Source organism: Rhinolophus sinicus, linkage group LG05 (assembly GCF_036562045.2).
Source record: "Rhinolophus sinicus isolate RSC01 linkage group LG05, ASM3656204v1, whole genome shotgun sequence".
Taxonomy (NCBI): domain Eukaryota; kingdom Metazoa; phylum Chordata; class Mammalia; order Chiroptera; family Rhinolophidae; genus Rhinolophus; species Rhinolophus sinicus.
In genome coordinates, this window is record NC_133755.1 from 109140956 (window position 1) to 109165701 (window position 24746).

Sequence of the window (24746 nt, forward strand, 5' to 3'; positions counted from 1 at the left end):
CAATAAAACAAAATTATGTTAGAACAATGTATTCACATTTGATAGTTTCCTAAAAACATTTAACAGGTTATTGTGCTGCCAAAATCTATAGAAAACCATGGACAGATGAACCTTGACACCACAGAAAAACATTAGACGCAAAATTTGGATTCTTGTCTCAGTTTTCTTGTTTAACTTAGTGATCCTGTGTGAACTACATAATCTCCCTGCCTTTGGCTAAAAATGTGTAACTCAAAAGATACTAAACCAGGCTTCTGTTATAAAACATAATATTTAAACCTGATAACTTTATTTTTGAAACACTAACAATATTTTAAAACTCATCCCAAAAATCTATCAAGCCAAATATGCATGCTTATATGCTTAAAAAATAAATCTTGAAAATCTCCCACCACTGATTCTACATATATATGAATTCGGCTCAAGGTTTAGCACATCAGTTCATCTCCACTACAAAATAGAATGATTAATAGAATGATTAGAATACAATCATTAATAGGATGATTGAATAGAATGATTTAAAACATTCTCTTAGTCCATAGCGTGAGCGATTTTAACAAAAAAATAAAATTGAAATAATTATTTTTGGAATTTACTTAATAGTTAGGAAGTGTGGCCTAATTCAAATGTTACATTTATATTAACTTTAAATCCTGAAAATCTGAATAAAACAACATTACCAGAAGTTTTTTCCTGTACCAAAATCTCTTTGAAACTAATTTATGAGAAATCTATCATACCCACCCCAAAGGACAAACATACAGTTCCACATTTGGTCGTGTTAGATTATGCAAAACCATAATGATGATCTAGCAGGTCTAGCAGTTCTGGCAGGAAAGGTAACTTGCTCGTATTGTCACCCTGGAGGTTTGGCAAGAACATCCTCTAAGGAGGGAGGTCACTTATTTGGAGGTTTTAGATTAGAGAGAATGTCCATGATCACACTTGTAAGCCACAGCTAACTATAGTAAAATTTTAATTTTGTTTCCATAATAGACACTGGACTTTCTATAGTCATATAAGAATCACTTTGAATGTCTAGATGTAAAGCCACAAGAGAATTCATTGTGTCTGAGGGTACAATTTGTTCTTTAAAAGTTTGAGTTTAGGTCTATCAACCTTTGGGGTGTGTCCCCTCTACTTGATGTTGGCTGCAGTCTTGGGGAATCATGCGTTAGTTTGTAGAAGAAACATCTTAATCTTTAAAGAAAGTAGCGAGGATAACAGTGTCAGAGAAAAGAAAAAAATATATCTATGTCCTCAAACAGTTTGAAATCAGTAAGTCTCCATCATGAACCAGAAAAAAAAAAGTCTTACAAATTCACCCCTTTCTCCTGCTTCACCTTCTTCACCAGGGGGACCCTAAAAATTAAGATTAAAAGTCACAGTTTTAAATTCTTAGTCCCTTGGCCCAGTTTTAACCAGTCAACATTGATAAGCATTCATAAGTGTTCCCAGGATCATGCAGAAATACAAAATGCTCTCAGTGAATTTTCAGTCTAGCTGTCAGTGGCTAGTCCAAATCAAACATGGCCTAGAGAAAGGGCAGAAGGTGAGGCTGAGTTTCTGCTAACGTTAAAGATTACTAACTGTATCTAGCAATTCTTTAATTAGGAAATCTTTGGGAAAGGGCTCTTAAAGTGCAGTACAAAAAGGAATCCAGAGAAAAGACTGACTCTAATTCAAGTGCAGAGTTTATTTGCTAACATCTTGATAAAGAAAAACTTAAAACACTATGATGCGGGGGCAGCCGGTTAGCTCAGTTGGTTTGAGCGTGGTGCTAATAACACCAAGGTTGCCAGTTCGATCCCTACATGGGCCACAGGGCCACTGTGAGCTGCGCCCTCCTTAAAAAAAAAAAAAAAAAAAAAAACACTATGATGTGGCCATAATGCAATATACAGATGATGTATTATAGAAATGTACACTTGAAACCTATATAATTTTACTAACCAGTGTCACCCCAATAAATTTAATAAAACTTAATTTAAAAAATTGAAAAGCCTTAAAAAAATTTATGACATGGCTATGGCAGGCTTCATCAGAGTAAACCAAATTGGTGAATTAGAGTCAGAACCACTCTTTTCAAAGGAAGGACAATGTGTGGTCCTGGAGGCAGAGCCATCATTAGCCAGTAGCTCCAGCTTATTAAAATAGTGGGTAAGCTACAGACCCAAATAAACTTCAGGTTTCACTCACTACGAAGCACCTTGAGAAAAACGACTAGCCTCCAACATTTTAATCACATGCAAAAATCCACTGATGAAGCACATTAATGCACATTAAACATGCATTTTATATTATTCAGATAGGACCTACCTGTTCACCCTTTGGACCAGGTTCACCGGCTATACCCTGATATGAATAAAACATAATACTTTTTCAGTATTTTAAGATTTGCATCTATATAATTTCAACCCCTTATTGAACTGGTGAATAAGCACAAATATGAATAATGTGACAGAAGAGAACACCCCCCTCTCCTCACCACCCAACCAGAGTCAAGTAAGACCTGGAAAAACTGACCATTGTCCACCTTGGGGCATTAGACAACTTGGGGCATTCATCAATCACATCCATGTAAAATTTGACTAGTAGGAATGTAAATTTAGAACTAAATAGGAAGCATGATTACAAGGAAATTTCTTTTTTTAATTTTCTCAGCTTTTTTTCCTCCTAATAAATTATTATATTAATAGAATTTTTTGCTTCTTAATTTCAACTCTCAGTAATTTCAAATACCTACTTTGGCAGCTCTCTCTAATAAACACTAGAAATTTTAGAATCTTCTAAAAGCAAGACCAAAAGGAAGGTTGGTTTCACAACACAGTCTAAATCCTTTCCCAATAAGGTACTTTCAGGAGGGCTGGATTGCTTACCCTGTCACCTTTCATTCCGGGAAGTCCAGGGGGGCCAGGCAAGCCATTGTAGCCAGGGTTACCAAAAGGACCCTGAAAAGCAAACACAAAGTCCCCAGAATCGCTGTTGCTGCAACACGGAAAGCACTCGAGCCAGACACAACTTTGGGTGTGTCGACTCCCATCTAAACTAGATGTGCTGTGGTTGGTTTAACTTTGTTCCTCCAAATTCCCACATTATCAGCAGAAGAGAGAGCAGTTCCCCCACCCCCTCTGTCCCACCTCTGAGGTCCTCAATTCCCCAGTTTGCTGTCTTTCCCAACAGTGGGCTCTTTCAGTGTAGGCCCCGCAATGGCACTGCCTCTCTTGCTGTGTAAACAAGCACTGCTGGAGAAGTAAAAGGCCGCATTCACGCACAGTTCTCTCCTCATCCAAGAACAACCGGAGGCCAAATGTAGCACTTCATGCCTCTCTTGGTTTTAAAATATATGTTATAAGCCACATTGATTAAAATACCCTCGGAGGGTATTTTAGGTATAGTTTAAAATTACACATTTTTCACATATTCACATAACAATAAAAATCAAGTAAGGATGATTAAAGTACCCTTTGTAAATTGTTTTTTCTCTCCTTGCTCATTTTTTAAAAATGCATCACATTTTGTATGAAGCAAATAAACTGCTGGAGATTGGAAACATTACTTACCAGTTTACCTGGTATGCCCGGGGCTCCTTCTGGTCCTGTTTCTCCTCTACTGCCCTGGAAAAACACAAACATTATTGTTAAGTGGATATTTTGCCACAATTCAAATGATTAATTACCGTGTCAATAAAACAAAATCCTACCAAGTTTTTTGTTTAAATATAAGTCATCAAAGTATTCTCCCCATCCTCAGCTAAAGACAGAGACCGTTACGTAAAAGACCTGCAGTCTCCTCAGTGTGCGTCCTTCAGTGAATGTTCACTCTGATTAGGGAGAAATAATAACTGATACACCTGTATGAAATGCCAATCAGTCATTTTCAGCATCTAAATCACCGTCTAACTTACATTATGGTTATTTATGTACATGTTTTACCCCTCATTTAGACCATGTGTTCTTGAAGTATAGGTATATTAATTTTGAATTCCACACAATGCCTAAAACACAGAGTAAACTTTCAGGTATACAGCACATTTTAAAGCAATATCTGGCAAATGATCTTGAACCTCAAACGAGTGAAAAAAGAGACACAGGTCAAACGTTTGCCTTCAAATTACTACTGCAACTACGAAAAGACATAGATAGTAGAAATTTATAAAGTCTCTGAAATAAACAATTCTTTGTTCTACTCATTCTTGTTTTAAACATGTCTTAAAAGATTAAATAGACTTCAGAAAGAGCAATTCGTAATGAAGGTCCACCAAAGAGACACTCTAATTTCTTTTGTGAGCCAATTTCAGTTTTTTATTTGAAATTTTAAGCCCTTTGAGGAGACACATGAACTTTTAAATTTCTTTCCCAGAGAACTTCATGCAGTTTTATACAATCTGATAAATCTTGTTTCATTTCTAATGCCTGTTCAACTAAGCTGAACACTGAGGATATTGGATAAAATAATCACATCTTCTGGATGATGTTATAAAAATAAAAGTAGTCTTCTGAGGTTTTCTTTAAAATGACAATTCATATTAATGTTTAATATTTCTAAATACTTCCAATAAGATTATCCTGATCTGACCCATATGCTTTTCATGCATTTATAAGTTGAACAAAGTGTCAAGATCCATAAACCTTCTGAATTTTCAGTATCTCTAAAGGATTAAGAAGGGTTTGTCAAATTAACAAGTTGCTATCTATGAGGTATAATTTCATAACCATCACTTTATATGACTTATAGGTGGTGTAAATGAAATACTATTTCTCAAAATTTTTATATAAGCAACCTGTCTAATGTATGATTTGGATGATACATTGGTTCTTAACCCTGCAAGTAGCTTGGAAGCCAGAGGCAGTGTCCTGTGAGGATGGATGCTGGAAAGACGGAAATCTAAATGAAAACCAGCCACTCTGAGAGATTTTTCTGTCCATGTATTGGGATCCACCCCATTAATTTAACCCAGCACTTCAAAGTTCAAGACAGATGTTGCTCAGTGTATCTGCTTTTTTTGGCATTTTCAAATAATTTCTGAACTGCATCATTATTGAGATCCTAAATACCATTGGGCTAACATGACTTCAATTCACAGAATGGTTGGGAAAATAATTAATCACAGCAGAAGGGGAAAGCTCAGTTGCTGACATATGAGTACTTACTTCTAAATAAATGAACCATTATGCCAGCTTATCCAAACTAAAGACGATTAAAGTAGTACTTTTTTTTTGCTCTTTTCTCTTCCACAAACGAAAGGGCTAAATTAAAATAAAGGATTATATAACCTTTTATTTATTTTTGGAGAGATTTATTATCTTTCCAGTCAAAGATAAAGATTTTCTCTGTTGGAATCTTATTTTCTGTCTTTCATAAGGTCTTATTTATCAGTTCATAAGTATTTTCCAACCACTGGCAGACCGTTGGTAATACATCTGAATGGCTCAGAACCCCAGTACAGACAGCCTGCTCTCCAGAACTCGTGTACACACGACAACCTGTTACACATAGGACCGGGGGAAAGATGGGTGAAATTATGGCCATTTACTCCTCTGTTGCTACAATAAACAGCCTGTCATTCCTCGTTTTCATTTCACTTCCATCCTGTAAATACTCGGCCATTCTACACTTAGGTGTTTCTATATAAATCATCTTACTGGGGAAAAAGGTAATGTTTATTTTCACAACCATGACAAAACAGCTACAAAGTGTTAGGGCAAGGTTCTCTGATGGCCATTCTTACAATTTCAATGTGTTCTAAAAACATGCGTAGTCTTTCTCTAAATTCTGCAATTTCACCTGTAACTAAGATGAGCAGGAATAATCAAGAAATAAATAGGACTCTCTAAAGCATTCATTTAACCAAATACATTTTGCAAGAAGCAATTAACCATGACCTGGTAAACACAAGTCTGTTAAATAAATGATAAACCTCCTAGGTTTCAACAGCTGTGGTGAAAACCATATTTTCAGATGTAGGCACAAGAGGCTGGTAGGGACATGGCTATTCTGCCCAGTGGCTAATATTTACAAACCCCATGACAGTAAGAGTTCTGACATTTAACAAGATAATTTGAAGGAAGCAGAAAAAAGGCAAAATCCTACCATTAAAAAATGTGTTTGCTTTTTACTAGACTTTTGTTAAATGCTCACTATGAAAGTCCCATAAATACTAAAGTTTAAAATTTGATAAGTATGTCTTGTACCATTAAAATGTGCAAGCCAACTTCAAATAAAAGTCATCCTGCAGAGACTTGACTTGAGCTGCTGAAGCATTAGTGGGTAGAGATGATAAAATAGATGCTGAGCCCCATTGCCCAGTAGAAAGCCTGGCTCTGCCATGCATCAGCTAACTCTGGACACACGCCTTAACCTCTGTGCACCTCAGTTTCCTCATCTGTAAAGTGGGGATTAAAAACAGTACCCATCTCATAGGGTTTTTGAGAGGACTGAATAGACACATAAAAGACTTAGAACGTGTCTGGCTCATGTAAGCATATAGAAGAGTTAGTTATTATTTTTTTTTTTAGTTATTTTTATACAAAATTTTATCAGGACTAAAGAAATCAGTCAAAATTATGTTTTTCAATCAAATGTTTAATTACATGTTTTTTGCTTTTCAACTCTCCCACATCTTTTCAAAAGCACAAGTTGTGCTTGGGAAAAACAAGTCTCTACTCCTCGTTTCTCTAGTTTCTGTCAAAACTAGGAAGTCACCTTCTTTATAAACAAGTGCAGTAAGTCCTCACTTCACATCATCAATAGATTCTGCAACTTTAAGTGAAATGATCTATAATGAAACTGAATTTACCAAAGGCTAATTGATATAAACGAGAGTGAAGTTCGTATGGCATTTCATCGATGTTATATTGAAATGACATTGAATGAAATGAAGTTATTTGAGGACCTGCTCTACGGGAGCTACTTTGTAAAACTCATTTGAATAAATACAGCCAAATAAGTCTATTTCAAAGTTTGCCTTTTAAAATGGAACTATTAGACTTGTAGTATATCACACAAAAAATCAATTTCATTATACTTATGGAGTCAAAATTATTTCACAAAAAATAAAATGAATTTTATTCCATTGTGCTCTAGACTATGATGGTTATATTTGCCTGATTATCCAAAATGCTAACTAGCTGAAGAATGCACATTATCTTTAGTGCCCTGCCTATATTAGAAGTGGGAAATTATAAATCACTCTACTTAGTCTGTAATACATACTAAGTCTCTCTCTCTCTCTCTCTCTCTCTCTCTCTCTCTCTCTCGCAAAAAGGATGTTGATTAACCCAGAAGATCAATTATGATTTCTATAAATTGTTACTTTTATAAATCCATTTTCATATCAACATTGGAAGGTCATATTAGTCCTACAACGATAATTTTTAGGTTTGCCAGAAAGATGTTTTACAAATCTATTCAATTTCACAGCATTATATAGTTCCTATTTCTCTCTAGTGTATGTTTAAATATTTCCTCACACATAGGTAGATCAAAATCTGTCTAAACTTAACCATTATAGGTGCTTCACAAATTACTGCTGGGTAACATTCCAGGGCCTGGATGGGGGTAGGAAAATTGCTTAGATTACCGAACAACACACCCTATGAAGACCTCTGTGCTTCAGGCTGTTGGTGACAGGGTGGGTGAGGGTGGGGGACTTCAAGAGAAATGAGACAGGCTTCTGTACCCCAAGAGTACATACTCTTCAGAAAACTAGAGGTAGATTAGCATGGGACTCATCAGAATCATAAGAATGGAGGAAACACAACCCATTCAGCAAACGCCCTGGCAAGATCTGAGAAGCCTGGAAGGGAAAATGGACCAGGAGCCACTGCATGGAAAGACCAAATCAGAGAAGCCCCAGCCACGTGCCCACTCTAAATCAGGAGCCACACAGACCCAAGTATAAACCAAGTTAAGTGTGATGGAGAAAGCCAGGAGCATGATCCAAGTGGTAAAGATGTGCTCACATGTGACTACTGGAGGTGACAAAAAACTCCAATATTTTTTGCTGTGGCATTGGCACAAGGATGAGACAGTGGTGGGGAAAGAGGGAACACTAAATTTCAAAGACATGTTCCAATTAGCCCTGGTCCATTAGTAGGACACGTTAGAAATAGGTTTTCTTTACTTCTACTCAGCTTCTCAATTTGAGATTTGCAAGAAAAACTGATCAAACTTGTGAGGACTAGTTGAAAATGTGTGAACTTATCTACAACACTGAATTTAAGGATGTAAAATGAAAGAACAAATGTATCTTTCAGTGAGGAGATTTGATGTGGAAACTCTGCTCCAGAACTATAATATTTATAAGATCTCATGACACATTTCTGAAAAATTTATAGTAAGTGAGAAGTCAATTATTACCAGCATACGCAGCATGGTAAGATTGATTATACCTCCACTTCAATTCTTTTCAAGAAATATTTATTGAGCCCTGCTTTATGGCACACCCTGAGTAAAGAGAGGTAAGAAATAAAAGGTGGATCAGATGTATATCTGCCTTCCTGCAGTTTCCACAGCATGGAGCAAAAAGGGGCTAAGGGTTACAGGGTTCAGAATAAGGAGAGATCACTTCTGTCTGGGGGATAAGGCACAGTCAGAGACTGTAGAATTAACGTAATAAGGCAAATGGGAAGTTGAGTCAGGGAAATGGAAAAGAAAGCTGTCTAAATACAGGGTATAACAAAAGAAAACAGGCAGGCAGAGCAAGCGCAGAGAATATTTGGGAATTAGCATGGAGTCCAGCTTGACTTGAACACAGGCTCTGAGCTAAGCAGAAATGGGAAGTAAAACACAGGGATCAACAGACAGTTTAGGGTTTTCTGCTTTCTGTTATTATCAGTGGAGCCCCACTGAAGAGTTTTAAATGAAGAAGTGAAGTGAAATGATGATGGAAGCTGTACTTTGGGAACACCAATATGGCAGTGTGTGCCATCTGGAAGCACTACCATTCTCCCGGCCTTTGGAATTGTGTTTGACATTTTTGTTTGTTACCATGACAATGGGAACATTGCTGGAATTCTCTGGTGGAGGTTATAGATGCCAGACACCCTGTCATGTGCAAGAGTCCTGGAGAACAAAGAACTATCCCAGCCATAATGTCAAGAGAACTCTTTTGGGAAATACTAGTAGAGGAAGGAAAGACTGGAGCTGGGAAGGCAAATCAGGAGAGGACCGCAATAATCCTAACAACAGTTAATGATTTAAGCCAGGGTGGTAAAAGTGGGCTTAGAAAAAAAAGAGTCAAATATAAGGGACCTTAACAAGAAGGCAATAGCAGCAACAGGTCCTACTGGAGATAGGAAATGAGATGGAAGAAGAAGACCAAAGCTCTGAGCCTCAGTGACAGGAACAATTAGGACTCTTACAGAAACTCAAAACTCAAAACCTGAACCAGGCTCCAAGCCTTGCATGGGTGTAACTTGTGCCGATCTGCCTCTCTTCACACGAGAATATTACACATAACTACACCCACGCCCCACTTCATCTCCTTCTGCAGTTCTGTCTAGTTCATTAATTTATATATCCCAGGGCATTTTACTGGTGATGGGCCAAGTCCTTTTCACCTGTGTCACTTTTTATGTTTAGCGCATGGTCCTGGCAATACGGCAGGTGTTTCTTCAACTGTACTTAGTTTTCTGCTCTATAAATTAAACACTAGACAAAATATGCAATATTCTCAAAGTTCCAGTACCCCTTTCCCTCACTGTTAAATCTTTCAGGACCAGTCATGTAGCATCTTCATTGTTTTAGAAATGTGAGCTAGCTATAACTGCATTGCTTTGACAATCGATCTAAAGAAAGTATTTTAATTAGAAATTCACTGGCTTTGAGCAAGAGAGAAGAAAAGGATAAGTGAGGATTGAGAGAGCAAGGAGCATAATGAGGAGATGGGGTCAGTTTCTTTGGCTACAGAGAAACTTCTGGAAACCACTTGGTAGCGGTCAGATATCTGTGAGAAGTGAAAACACTCTCATGTCACAAGACACCTGAAATATTTCACTTTCCCGAAGCATAAAAATCCTCATTCAGCATGCTCAACAAATGCTTTAAAAGAAGTAACAATGATATTTGGAAATGTTTCTGTGTTCTTACCTAGAGTTGTTTTTCTTACCCAGCATACTTTCAAAGAAAAAGAATTTAAACCGAAGGCCAGGGAGAATATTTTAAAGCTAAATTAAAGTTAATAATATTTAATTCCCTAATTCAGTTTCTCTCTAAGGGTAAACTGTATCTAGTGAGAAAATAAACATTGCTATATTTGCTGAAAAGTAGATATTTACAAACTCACTCTTAAAGGAGTCTGGCAGTATCTCAAAACATTACACAAGGAACTACCACATGACCCAGGAATTCAACTCCTAGGTATGAACAAATGAAATCAAAACAAATGAAAATATATGTCTACACAAAAACATGTAGAAAAATATTTGTAGCATCATTATTAATAATGGCCAAAAAGCAGAAACAACCGAAATGTTCATCAATGGATGAATCAATTAGATATGGTATATACATACAATTAAATATTGTTCAATAATAAAAACGAATGAAGTACTAATACATGGTATGACATAGATGAAGTTTTAAACATTATGCTAAGTGAGAGAAATCAATCATTAAAAACCCACATATTGCATGATTCCACTATATGAAATTTCCAGAATAGGCAAATCTAGAGACACAAAGTAGATTAGTTTTTGCCTAGGACTGAGGGGAATGGGGGAAAGTTGAATGACTACAAGTGGATACAGAGTTTCTTTTGGGGGTGATGAAAATGTTTTAAAATTGACTATAGCAATGGCTGCACAATTCTGTAAATGCACTAAAAATCAATTAATTATATACTTTAAATGGATGAATTATATAATATAGGAATTATCTCTCAATAAAGTTTTTTTTAATCACACTGAAATATTTCCTTCAACATGGGATGAGAGCAAAAAGTGTCATCATGCCTTTTTTTAAATAACTCATTTTTGTCTCCACTTTCTGAAAAACAAGCATATTGAACTACCACATGATCAAACATCAGAAAGCATTCACAGAGGAAGGGAAGGGAAGGGAAGAGGAAAGGAAGGGGGAAAGGGGGAAAGGGAAAGGGGAAAGGGGAAAGGGGAAAGGAAAGGAAAGGAAAGGAAAGGAAAGGAAAGGAAAGGAAAGGAAAGGAAAGGAAAGGAAAGGAAAGGAAAGAGAAAGGAAGGAAGGAAAGAAGGGAGGGAGGGAGAGAGGGAGGAAAGGTTGTCCAGCAAAGCCCTAAGGCATTTTGGGAAGGTCCTACAGAAAAGGAACACTCACAGGATGTCCCCGGGGTCCTGGTGGTCCAACCTCTCCTGGTGGCCCCTGTTGGCCCTGTATGAGGAAGGCAGGTAGAGGAAAAGTTACCATTTCCTAATCCTTTGCTTAGTGATTACAATGGGTTAGAACATGTGGAAAGGTAACTTATGGCATCTTACCGGTTTGCCTGAATTCCCCAGTTGACCAGGCTTCCCAGGAGGACCTGTGTTACCCTAAGGGTAAAATGCAACATAATTCAGACAGTAAGTAAACATAGTCATCAGCTTGTCTTACCCAGAGTGGGTATTTCTTACACTTAAATAGCATTAATTTCTCAATTTCATATTGAGAATGTGGAAGGGTGTAGAATCTCTTTCTTGGTAGATACATAAATTTTTTTTTTTAGTTTCAGAATACAGTTTTGTTATTCCCAGAAGTATAGGAAAAGTATCAAAAAATGAAAGTCAATTATCAAAGAATAAAGGTCTTTAGCCTGACAAGAATATGAGAGTATTTTTCTTTCTTCATTATATTAATTATATATGTCTTCGCTTTACCATTTCACCTTCAATACACTTCTTTGAGCCCTTTTACTGGACATCAACACTATTAAAAACATAAAGAATTCTGTCAACATGAGGAAATAAGAGGATGTGCTGTTGAGCAAACCCTGCCAGCAAGCTCCAGGGAAAGCATGTGCCTGGGGAGGCCGTCTCCACCACCCATCTCTCACCACCCACTTATTAGGGGACATCTCTGCCCAAGGTGCCGTGACACACTATGCTTGGATGGCTGTAGTCACATAATTTCATAGTGACCAATTACTACATTATTCACATTTTATCTATTTTATTTAAAGTAAGGCTATATTATATCCCTTTCATTGTTTCTTTCACCTATTGTTTTTAATTGCTAAAATATAAGCACTAGTTGATCAGTGTGTGAACAAGATGACTAATATCTTTTTAGTTTAAGCTACATCTGAATAATATTCACTGACATAATTTTATGGCTTAAAAATATCCTTCTTATTTTAAGTGGTAAAAAACAATAAAATGTTCTCTGTTTTATACTGGCAAAAAATGGCACTTTTAAGAAGGAAGTCTAATCAGCAACTCTTTGTCAATGTATTCTTTCTGCAGCTGGGGAAGAGTTTGGCATTTGAAGATGTAGAGCCCTTTTGATTTCTTCTTAGGGTCAAATATAAAATAAAAGCTAGGTTGAACATATTAAAAATGATAAAATATATGAGTAAAAGAATAAAGAAATAGAAATAGAAGTATTAATTTAAAAGTTTTAACCTTTTACCTTTTCACCAGCAACACCCTTTGCCCCAGGAATTCCAGGCACACCCTAAAAAAGTGCACACAGGACATGGGTTTAATCACCTCATCTGAGAATCCCTGAGATGCCAAGCCCACTTTACACTGCCCCGGGGCTAAGAGAATCATGACAACCTCAAAGCATTAGTCTGAGGAAGGTTCTTCCTAGTTCCCCATCTCTGAACAGTTGGGTATAGAACTACCCACAGTTTAGAAGGTATGACTTTACTGTATCTGGCTTGTTAAATCTGAATACCCTTAAAGCAAATCTTACCTCTAAAGTTATTTTTCAAGGATGAGCTTCCAAATTACAATCCAGTACCATTTTTAGGTCAATGGGAGCTCTTACCAGCATGATTTAACATACAGAATAACAAAACAAGGACCTATCGAAAACCCAGAACGTAAGTTAAAAAAAAGAATCGCAGGTGAATGCTGGGTCTAACTGTCTAACTAACTAAGATTGGTACTATTGGGAGTCCTAATACTCTCTCGCTGATTATTTTAAAAGTGTTAGATAATAAATTGGAGGCCAGTCCTCAGCATTACCAAGTATTCCTTATTATTAATAACTTGAAACATTTGCCTTCAAAGAGCCAAGGACACATATAGTATAATGCACATGAATTCCCAGCAACATTTATTCAGGGAGACACCAGTTTGAATAATTCAAAGTAGTACATAATTAAAAAACGATAGTTTGTCTCTCACATTGCTCCTGAGCATACGCTCAGCTCTCTTACAGCTCAACCCTCTTAACAAGAACTTCAGAACTGGTTAAAAGTAGGAGAAAGTACATGACCCACAGCTCAGGGTTAGTAAAAAGATATAAGGAAGAGAGAAGAGAGATGCACAATGTAAAACTAAAGCTTAGTATGTCATTAGAGAGATAACTATTTCCTCAGAGAAAAAGTGCAAAAATGTAAATGTAAACTTAAAGCATTGCATCTTCCCTAGAACTTATCAAATTACTTAATAGGTTTCTCCCATAAATTTATGTCTGTATATATCAAACAATATGTCTATAAACCAGTAAACATATAAGAATTAAATACTTACGGGAAACCCCTGCAATCCTGCATCACCAGGAGGTCCAGGTTTCCCTGGGTCACCCTGAAAAAAAAGATTTTATCACATCCTTGAACCTATATGAATTGTATTTCTTTTAAGAAAAGGAAGGACACAGTGCCTCTAAGTAAAAGGAGTATCCCTACCCTGACCTTAAATGCAGTTTTATAATGTGACCCAGTTCAGGGTGGGGCATAGGAGTACAGTAGGACTTAGGACATAATTTCAATCAAACTACACAGTTTCCCTCAGCCTACTGTCATCAACGGGACAATTTTACTGAGTTCCTGAAACCAAGCAAACAAACATACTATTATAACAAGTATTTGGAATCAACACTTGATTAAAAACTTAAAACGAGGAAAAGAGCCCAAACGAGTGAACTAAATCTCCCAGTAATGTAGTTGTGGAAATACTGTATTTGGTTGGCCAGGACAGAGATGGCCCTATTCACTCTTGGACTAAATCACACAGCTACCTTTGTTCCAGGTATTCCAGGTATCCCGTCATGGCCATCCACACCTGGCAAGCCCTAAAGACACACAAAGAAACACACTGTCTCTTAGAAACAGTCACATTCTTTTCCCCTTCCTTATTTTCTAATGTTTGATTACAAGTTAATAACCACTTTGAAAAATGTGCTTGATGACTACAGCTCAGGACCTACCGTATCTCCTTTGGACCCAGGGACACCAGGAATTCCTCTAGGACCTTGAGCTCCCTGAAGGCAGAAAGGAAAGGATTGACAAGACATGCTCAATTATCACCAGACTGAGGGCATGTCAAAAAGATAAGCATAATCAGCAGAGGACACTGAAAAGCATGAGGCTTGTCATGATTAACACTAATATGAACTCACTCTATCTCCCTTGGGACCTGTTTCTCCTGGAGGTCCTCGCTGTCCTTGATCACCCTGAATAAAAATAAAATTTTGTTAATATAAGCAAAAGTTACTTATTAATAGACTTTGAAAATTATAGAACACCATCCACATTTCCTTACTATTGCTTTTTCATCCCAGTGGCTTTGTGCTATCATGGATGCCTACTTCAAGAAATCTTTTCATAAAAATTATGTTGTCTTAAAAAATGATATTGCGATAGGGATGATGGAGACTTACGTGTCTTTTTTATTTCATCTTAAGTACATTATGTTTCTGTGCTCTTTGGATGTATAGACACAAGAAAATTAAGGTCCGTACTACAGGGAACCTTGACATTAGTAACTATGTCTACATATCAGCTATTCTCATAGACTGTCATGGTGGGTTGAGGTTTAGAACAGTTGTATATCTTTCCTCTATACTATTTAATTCCCCAGTCAATAATAATGGTCTCTGTCAAAATTAGCAAGCTAATGTTGACATATGGTATAGGTGGCAAGAAGTGAGAGGATGTTTCTTCCCAAAATACAGCTTTAGTTGAATTGTTTCACTACTCTAAAACCTCAAATGTCCTATTGCTACTGGATCCGTTCCTATTGCTCAGATTGGCATTAAACACTCTCTACCTTAGCTATTCAATTTCATATTGTCAACAGAAGCTTTCCAGTCCAGACAGAGATAGCTCCTATGCCAGCACCCCCATCACCACCAGCAGTGCTTCTTCTGACCTGTATACTCTGCTGTTTCCCAGACCAACCTTCCTCTAAGTTCCTCTTGCTTGGATTACCTCTATCGTATGCTCTAGTACTTGGCCCTATAATGCATAGGTTAGTTACTTTCTGTCATTCCCACCAGACCATGCAACCTTGATAGTTGGACATACTATTTTACTAATATCTTTTCTATGTTTCATGTGGTATAGGTGATTATTAATGAACGGCTTTTTTGATTATTTACTTCCAGAAAACGTGCGAAGCAGCCTACAATCATGACACATGTACATATGGCAGTCAAAATATTAAATAATGAGATCAGAAATCATAGAAAAAGAAAAGGACAGAACTACTCTGGAACTTGAAATTTGATAGTTACTGTGACTCTAAGCATCCTAGCATCCAAAAAACGGGAAACAGCAAACATACAAACTTAACAATTTAATTTCACCTTTGAGAAAAACAAAACCCATAGGAAGTCAGAAGAACATTTCTCTGTACCCAAGAAAGAGATGTTTTTCTTAATTAAAACAAATTAATAAATATAAAAACTATTGCTCATTTTTTTACTTCAGTTATTCACATGTAAAAGACATTTGCACAAACACACATACATAGTAAAAGGAAATCTATCGTATGCTAAAAATATCTATCATTGGGTCTTGGAAAAGGAAACGTACTTACAGGGGCACCAGGGATGCCTCGAGGCCCAGGTTCTCCATCTAAGCCCCGAGCACCCTGCAAAAAAAACAAGACAAAGAAATGAAATTGAAATGAATCATGCATCAGAAAGGGCACATCGGTCTTTCTAAAGATAGATAGATAAAAAGGAGGTTTTGTGTTTGCAATATATACTGTATTCATCAGTGAACCCCCAGGAGTAGTAAATAAGACATCTGAAATATACAAACACTAGTTTACATCTTCTCATCCCACCAGAAGTACTTACACCTAATCTTTATACCACTCTAGATATTTTAAGTTACTACTACATCCATTCTTGATTGCGGACATGAACTAAAAACACTGGTACCTATTTAGAGAACTTGTCAAGCCTATGGGAAGAGGTTTGGTAGTTACCCGTAGGGTTTTCGGGATTCCTATGGGAATTCATTCACAGTGAAGACCAAGGAGGCACCCAAAAAATAGTTGCCATGGATTCTGCTACTGCTAACCCTGTGGGAAGGATTTCTGGGACTCTGGGTTTCCACCAAGAAAGAATCATATATAGAATAAGAAATTCATCCTTATGATTTGAAAAAATGGATTGTAATAAGGATTTGAGAAGCCCTCCTCCCATCCTGGGTAGATGTTACATTCAGTTTATATAAAGTAGTTGATCTAGTCTCTCAAAAACAAATTCATCCTACCAAGTGATGATGGCACGAGAGCTACGAAGCTTTATAAATATAATTATCTTGAACTTATCTCTGACTTGGTTATATATTACACATATCACCTCCTTATTTTCATCATAAAAATCAAAATATGATTTTGAAACAAAAAGATGGTATTTTTTAGAGCTGTCTGTGTATGCTACATAAGAAAATACAGCCCACTTCTTTAACTCTTTTTCTCTTACTAAGTGAATGAGAAGGTAAAAATGCAACTGAGGGGAACAGGCCATCTCTTAATGAACAGGGTTGAGATGGAGAGATGATAAAATAGATGGAAACAGTCAAAAGAGTATTGGATAGACATCAAGCCAAAAAAAGCAGGTGGACAGTGTCTGTAGTAAGAATTACAAATTTAAAAGCCTTTGATAGAAGGTTCAGACATAAGTAGAATCAAAGAAAGAACACAGTGAAGCAGAGGCACCACTGAGCCTTGGGATTCTTTGATCCCTGAAAACCAGAACAGAGCAGAAGGCATCCGACAGTCACCAGGGAAGAAGAGGTTTGGAAGACTTGAAAAAGGCCTTGAATTGGTCATTCAGCTTGTGTTGTGAGAGCATGCCCAGCCTTTGCATTATAGAAATGGCTTTGAGAAAAAAAAAGAGAAAGAAATGGCTTTGATGCACTCCCCCCCCCTCTCTCTCATACTGCGGTTCAGCAGGAGCTCAGATCCAAACTGCTGTTACTAGGTAACCACTCCATGAGTCTAAGTTCCTGAGAAGAGCTTTTATTATTATTATTATTGAAAGCAATTTGACAGAAATCAGAGGAAATGAGAAATTTTGAAAAATACCAATAGAAAATTACCTCAAATAAAGAGCATATCAAGAACAGTAACTGGTTTCAAAGTGAGGGGGTCACATACGTTAGGAGATGTTTTAAACCCAGAAAAAGCAAAGGCCTAGGTATCAGCAACTTTATAGTAAATGGTATTTATTATTTAATAACAGAAGAGATACACCCAGAATGTTACTTAAGATAACATGAATGTAGAAATATAAAATCTGTTTTTTTAAAGTACAGTGTTTTTAGGAAAGAATTATTCTAGAGGAAATGGAAGAAGAAAGCAGGCAGAATGAGAATACGTACGAGAGACAAAGAGGCTGAAAAAGATGAAATTGAGGAAATTATTCACAAAATCAATCTTTCAATTTACAAAAATGTGCATCTCTTTTAAAATAAAATATTTAAATTCATTTATTGAGCACCTACAATGGGCAAGTTGTTCTTGTTTAGTTGTTAATAAAAGGTTCTGTGCTTCTGTGTGGAATGACACAAATTTGCCAATAGTTGTTCTAAAGAGAATGGGGCAAGAGTCAGAAGTGGTGGTAGACAAAAGTGTGTTGTTTTTCTTGTTGCTGTTTTCTCTGGAGCCTACAAATAGCATTTCCTAACATAGTTTCTAAAAATGGTAACCATTTTCTTACTATTTGGTGGAGAAGCTAGACACACCCCTACACACACAGGCATGTATACAGAGCATGTAAAACATTTCAGAGCACATCATGAACTTTCAGGTTTCCACTGTTTTGCTTATGATATTCACTCAGCCAAAGCATTCCCTGGCCTCCATCTTCCATTAACGGTAATACCTAATCCTTAGGCCCAACATCCTTCTAATGCCACCTCCTGCATGAGCCCTCCCAGCCCTTACCAAGGTTAGCCATTCCGTCTTCACTCCCTCATACTACTTGCCCTCAAATGTATGGCTCTGTTGTTTGCACTGTAATTAGCTATCTCTGTTTTTTTTTTTCCTCCATAAATAACAAACTTGCTGAAGTCCTTATTTCTCTTTCACTCACCCCAGCATCTCACAATGTCTTGCTATGTAAATACTGGGAAAGTCTGGTCTCTAAGACCAGGCAAAGAACAAGGTGGTGAACTCCAGCCACAAGTGTATGATCCCTGTTGAAGGAAGGGCTCAGCAATCAGTTTGGCAGAAGAGCCCCAATGGCTCTACATCCTTGTGGGTATCCGGCCTTCTCTCACCTCTCCCTTTCCAGCCTACCCTGTCTTAGCCTTGCTCTCCAGGTATTGTGTCAGCGTTACCAGCATTAACTATAGATAATGCTAAAGAGATCAATATAACAGCACTGTTTACTCCTATTTACCTGCCTAAGTATATCCAATACATGACAAGTGTCATGCATACTACTCATTTCTATCACCTATGTTTATAACAGAAATGTGAGAACCTAATCTACAAAGTACCAAATACAAAATAAAAGTGATGCTGCTGAAGATAAGAAGATATTTTCAAATGGTCCAAAATTTAAACATTTATACATTTTGGTATTGTATTATCATCACCATCTTACTTTTTCCCCTTTGGCCCCAATTATGCCGGTGATGCCTCTCAATCCTTGAGCTCCCTGGAAATGTCAAAAAGAAAAGTGAATTACTGTAGTTGGAGTACACATTTCTTTATCTCACCATGAAAGATGATCCGGAAGAAGGATGTTATCCTAACCAAAGATAACACTAAGAAATAGTGACATTATATAGATGAACTTTTCTAGTTTAGAAAGAAAAATCCAAGGAGACTTCTTCTGATAGTAAACCCTTTTTCAATATCCTGAAGACTTACACAAACCCAGAGTTGGAACAATTACTAATTAAAATATCATTAACTCATATACAGAATACACTCCCATTCCCACCTCCTCCATGGTTTGTAACTTGGTTACATGTAACAGGATTGTCATTTTAGACCTTGAAATAATTTTTTCTCCCCAATGTATGCCATCAAAAGCAATTAGGTTCCCAGGCTAATCGACAAAAGCTTATGAACTATAAACAGAGCTGGAGCCTCCGTCAACCTCTTGTAGTCACTATTCATTACACCATTTCTATGATACAGGCCTTCTGAACTCATTTGGGGCAGTAGAAACCCATCTCACCTAATCTCAGGCACAGGAGTGGGTAATCCTAGAAAGGAGGCTGTGGGGTGTGATCTTTCAATAATGAAATGTTATCATTCTTGACTCTCTCGCCCCACAACAGCAGGGCTCCAAAAATGGGTCCTGTGAAGAGTGAGCTTAAGAGCTCTCTTGGGAGCTTCATACTCCATCAAGAAAGTGGGGTAGCTACTTCTGCACAACTTGTTAACTGTCCACTGTAACTGGCTTAAAGTAAAGTAGCTCTAGGCCAGATATTTCCTTGTGTTCTCACTTGGAGAAAATGGGAGCAATTCTATGGCCAACTCTTCATCCAGGTCAGTCACAAATTCTATGTAGATCAATTGGGAACAACCTGAAGTACAAATGTGCAGGATGATCCAGCTTAGGATATCCACTTAGGATATAATGTGAGATGTGGTCATATCAGATTAAAATGGCCCTTCTTGAAGGCAATTCTACAAAAAGAATTCTAAAAATATTTGAGTCATAGCAGTGACATGACAATGCCATGCATCATCTCTCAAGGTGACTACTTTGAAGGGCAGAGCTTGTATATAAATGTCCCAAAAAGTGTTTAAAAAAAACAAAATTTGTGTGTTACTTTATAGATACACATTTAAAAAGTGAAAATTTGTGCATTTTACAGAAACATTTTGTCATATTCATTCCCAAACTCCAGAAGGTCAGCGAGCACTAATGAGATCTGCCCCTGGACCACTTGAGCCATGTAGTACCCAACAGAGATCTTTAATCCATGAAAACATTTTTTCTTAATCTGCTTGCAAAATCCTGTGCTGAGAATCTCTGGGAATGGCTTCAAAAATAATTTTTTAAGTCCCTACCAAATTTTCATCAGATCAAAAAAAGCATGTCTCACACTTTTCATCTCCATCTCCCACCTGCAAACTAGAGTCTATCTCCTTATTGTCTCACATTAAGAGCTCAGAGAAGGCACTTTTCTGGATCAAACACCTTGGACTCCTCCAGATACTCTTAAAGTTCTCACGTGACTTAAAAGCAGAGGCTATTTCTTACAGATTCTCTGACTCCTTTAGCTTGATTTCCCATAGGCTCTGGTAAGCACTAATCTGCACAGCTCCTTGAACCCATTGTAAAAGCCCAGCTTGCAGGGAGAGCAGAGCAGGTGAAGGAAGCGTGAGCCCATGTTTCTCTCTGTTAACTGGTTCCTGAGAACAGAACCCGAGTTTCTTTTACATAGTCCATATCTGGGCTAGCTGCAAGGTTCAATGAATATTCTGAAATTGTTATTTCCATAATTGTTATTACTCATTGTAAGGAGGAAAAAAGTGTACCAACTCCACTTTCATATATGAAAGTAATGTAAATTCCAATTTAACAAACATTTTAAATTGAAGTATGCTGATGTCCCCAATTACCTCACTGTGGATATTATTGCAGCAATCTGCCGAAGCACAAGGGACCAACTTTTTATTAAAACACATTATTATGAGTAATTAAGAATGTTCTAATTATAATGATTATATGTTGGCATAAGCTACATTAAATTTAGTAGATGATATACCTGCTGCATATTCAGGATACACAAAATTTTCTTATTATAGCGTGTGATAGAACCATAGAACATAATATATGTATTATTAATATATAATATATACTTATTACAATATATGAATATATAAATTATTAATATATAATAATACATATATATTATTCCTCTTGTGTTCAATATTTTATTTCAGATTTCCTAGCCTTGAAATCTAGTAAATGAATGTATGTAATTATAGGTAGAATATTTTCTGTTAAAACAGTGTTTAAATGTACAATGGGGACCCTTTCCAAGGTTGAAAAAATGATACTCTCCCAATGCTGCCTTGGTGGAAAAAATAGAGACTATCGTGTTAATGTAACACTATAAATCCAAATGCTAAATTAAAAAAAATTCCAAATATCATGGAAAAAAATATTGGCATATCCTAAATAAATGTTTCTTTTAAAATACTTTACTGGAGGTCCTGTAGCTCCCACTTCTCCTGGTTCTCCCTGTTCACCTTCTTCACCCTAAACAGCAATAGGAACGCACACCAAATGTTATTCTCGCAAATGCACATGGGAACAGCCTCAGTCTAGATCAGCACATTGTAAATGCACTTGGCATCCCCCAAATTATTCTACTATATATATACTCTCAAAAATTAATTTACATGAGTAATCCATATTAATTGCAGAACATTCAGAAAATACAGAGATGTATAGGAATAAAATCACCCAAATTTCACCTTTCAATTATAAATACCAGTAATATTTTAGATGATTTTCTAAAGAAAGGGGTGGGGGGAGAGAAAAAACAATTATGTGTTCATGTTCCAAGTATATGTGTATATTAGATGGTATGATTATGCAAATATGATCGTACTATACAAACTTCTCCATAAACTACAATATTATTTAATCATGATTTTCATTTTTAACTTTTCTTATAATTTTTGTAACATATACAATGTGTTTAATGTATTTAAATCAGTCTTTCCTTTCATGGCTTATACCTTTGATGTCACTCATAGAAAAGCTAGCTCTATCCCAAAAATATGTAATTATTCCTCCATATTCTTCTTCTAGTAATTGTATAATTTAATTTCTTACATAGAAATCTTTAATTATCATTAATTTATTTGATGTAAAATATAAATCTACCTTTTTCTTTTTTCCTTGTAATGGCCACTGGCTCCATTATCACTAATTGAACAGTAGATTCTCTACACACGAGTTAGATAATTCATCTTTAACATATCCTAAATTGTTATATATACTTGTTTCTAAACTTCCTATTGTGCTGTACTGTTCTGTTGTATGTTACCAATACCACAACTTTTAAAAAGATTTTTATTAAAAATATAGGTAGCATGCAATATTATATTAGTTTCAGATGTACACAATAGTTATTCAACATTTAGATACCTAAAGAAGTGATCACCATAAGTCCAGCAACCATCTGACACTGTACCACACAATCACAATATTATTGACTATATTTCCTATGCTGTACATTACATCCCCATGAATTATTTGTTTTACACCAGGAAATTTGGACCATTTATTGCCCTTCACCTTTTCCCCCCTTTTTAATTTTTCAGTTACAGTTGACATTCAGTATTATTTTATATTAATTTCAGACATATAGCATATGGTTAGATATATATATAATTTAAGAAGTGATCCCCCTTTCTAAGCTAGTACCCACCTGGCACTATGCATAGTTATTACCGTATCTTTGACTATATTCCCTATGCTTTACTTTACATCTCCATGATTATTTGTAACTACCAATTTGTACTTCTTAATACCTTCACCTTTTCACCCTGCCACCACCCCCTTCCCAACTATCACCCCAATAGATCTAGTACCCATCTGACACCATCCATAGTTATTACAATATTATTGACTATAATCCTTATGCTATTCCCTACATCCCCATGACTACTTTGTATCAACCAATTTGTACTTTATCCCTTACCCTTTTTCACCCACCCACAACCCTCTTCTCATCTGACAACCAACAAAATTTCTCTGTATCTATGAATCTGTTTGTGATTTGTTTGTTTATTTTGTTTTTTAGATTCCACATATAAGCGAAATCACATTGCATCTGTCTTTCTCTGGCACTTCACTCAGCACAATTACCTCCAGCCCTATCCATTGTCACTGCAGATGGGAAGAACCCATTCCCTCCATTGGCCAAGCAATATTCCATTGTATACATGTACCACCTCCTCTTTATCTATTCTTCTATCAATGAACACCCAGGCTGCCTCCACGTGTTGGGCATTGTAAATAATGCTACAACGAATATAAGGATTCACAGGTCCCACGAAGTAGTGTTTGGGTTTCTTTGGATAAATACCAGGAAGTGGGATTACTGGGTCCTTCTTGCCTCTTTTTAAAGCCTTTGTTTTAAAGTCTATTTTGTTTGGTTTAAATATTGCTATCCCAGCTTATTTTGCTTGTTTCCATTTTCATGAAATACCTTTTTCCATTCCTTTACTTTGTGTGTGTCTTTCAATCTGAAGTGAGTCTCTTATAGGCAACATAGTAAGGGTTTTGTTTTCTTATGCATTCTGCCACCCCATGTTTCTGATTGGAGAATTTAATCCACTTACATTGAAAGCTATTGTTGATAGATATTATTCATATTTGTTTATCTTTTTCCCCATGTTAAAGAAGTGCCTCTAACATTCCTCATAATACTGGTTTGGTGGTGAAAATTCCTTTAGCTTTTTCTTATCTGGGAAGCTCTTTGTCTGTCCTTTGATTTTAAATGATAGCCTTGCTGGGCAGAGTACCCTTGGTTATAGGTCCTTGCTTTTTGTCACTTTGAATACTTTGTGCCAATCACTCTGACCAGCAAAGTTTCTGTTGAGAAATCAGCTGACAGTCTTATGGGAGATTCCTTGTAGGTAACTGACTGCTTTTCTCTTAGCTTTTAGAATTTTCTCTTGCTTTAACCTTTGCCATTTTAATTATAATGCATCTTAGTGTTGGCTTATTTGGGTTCATTTTTGGGGGGACTCTCTGTACTTCCTGGACTTGTATGTCTATTTCCTTCACCAGGTTAGGAAAGTTTTCAGTCATTATTTATCAAATGGGTTCTGAATCCCTTGCTTTCTCTTTTCTCCTTCTGGGACCCCTATGATGTGAATGTTGTTATGCTTGATGTTGTCCCCGAGGTCTCTTAAACTCTCTTCTTTTATTGGGGGGGAGGGTCGTTTCTGTTTTCTTTTTGCTGTGTTTTCTGCTACCTTGTCTTCCAAATTGCTGATTCAGTGTTCTGCTTCATCTAGTCTGCTAGTGATTCCTTCTAGTGCAGTTTTCATTTCAGTTATTGTATTCTTCACTTCTGACTAGTTCTTTTTTGTGGTTTCTATTTCCATTGTTATGCTTGTTATCTCTTTGTTGAAGTTCTCACTAAGTTCCTTGAGCATCCTCATAACCATCGTTTTGAACTTTGTCTCTGGTAGGATGCTTGCCTCCGTTTCGTTTAGTTCTTTTTCTGGAGTTTTTTCCTGTTCTTTCATTTAAGATGTATTTCTTTGTTTCCTCATTTTGGCTGCCTCTCTGTGTTTGTTTCTATGTATTAAGTAGGGCTGCAATGTCTCCCAATCTTGCCAGGTGGCCTTATGTAGTAGGTGACCTGTGGGGCACAGTGGCACAGTTTC

The 24746-nt window shown here is 36.6% G+C and overlaps 2 protein-coding genes across 3 annotated transcripts in view; one reads left to right on the forward strand and one right to left on the reverse strand.

Annotated features, from left to right (window-relative positions):
* FAM135A (family with sequence similarity 135 member A) overlaps positions 1 to 24746 on the forward strand; it is a 461750-nt gene that overhangs the window by 208792 nt on the left and 228212 nt on the right. The gene's annotated exons all lie outside the window — the stretch shown is intronic.
* Positions 1 to 24746, reverse strand: part of COL9A1 (collagen type IX alpha 1 chain) — a 100241-nt gene that overhangs the window by 26015 nt on the left and 49480 nt on the right. The window contains exons 18-32 of one of the 2 annotated variants that reach the window (XR_012496642.1): positions 21541 to 21594; positions 18973 to 19026; positions 15945 to 15998; positions 15712 to 15755; positions 14524 to 14577; positions 14332 to 14385; positions 14143 to 14196; positions 13656 to 13709; positions 12583 to 12627; positions 11454 to 11507; positions 11296 to 11349; positions 3564 to 3617; positions 2880 to 2951; positions 2320 to 2355; positions 1318 to 1362 (exon numbers count right to left, since the gene is read on the reverse strand). Coding sequence is in view for 1 of the 2 variants with exons in the window: in XM_074333167.1 (XP_074189268.1) it covers positions 1318 to 1362; positions 2320 to 2355; positions 2880 to 2951; positions 3564 to 3617; positions 11296 to 11349; positions 11454 to 11507; positions 12583 to 12627; positions 13656 to 13709; positions 14143 to 14196; positions 14332 to 14385; positions 14524 to 14577; positions 15945 to 15998; positions 18973 to 19026; positions 21541 to 21594 (738 nt within the window). In the remaining variant the exon portion in view is untranslated. The remainder of the gene's footprint in view (positions 1 to 1317; positions 1363 to 2319; positions 2356 to 2879; positions 2952 to 3563; positions 3618 to 11295; positions 11350 to 11453; positions 11508 to 12582; positions 12628 to 13655; positions 13710 to 14142; positions 14197 to 14331; positions 14386 to 14523; positions 14578 to 15711; positions 15756 to 15944; positions 15999 to 18972; positions 19027 to 21540; positions 21595 to 24746) is intronic. The other variant, XM_074333167.1, reaches the window with a different exon arrangement.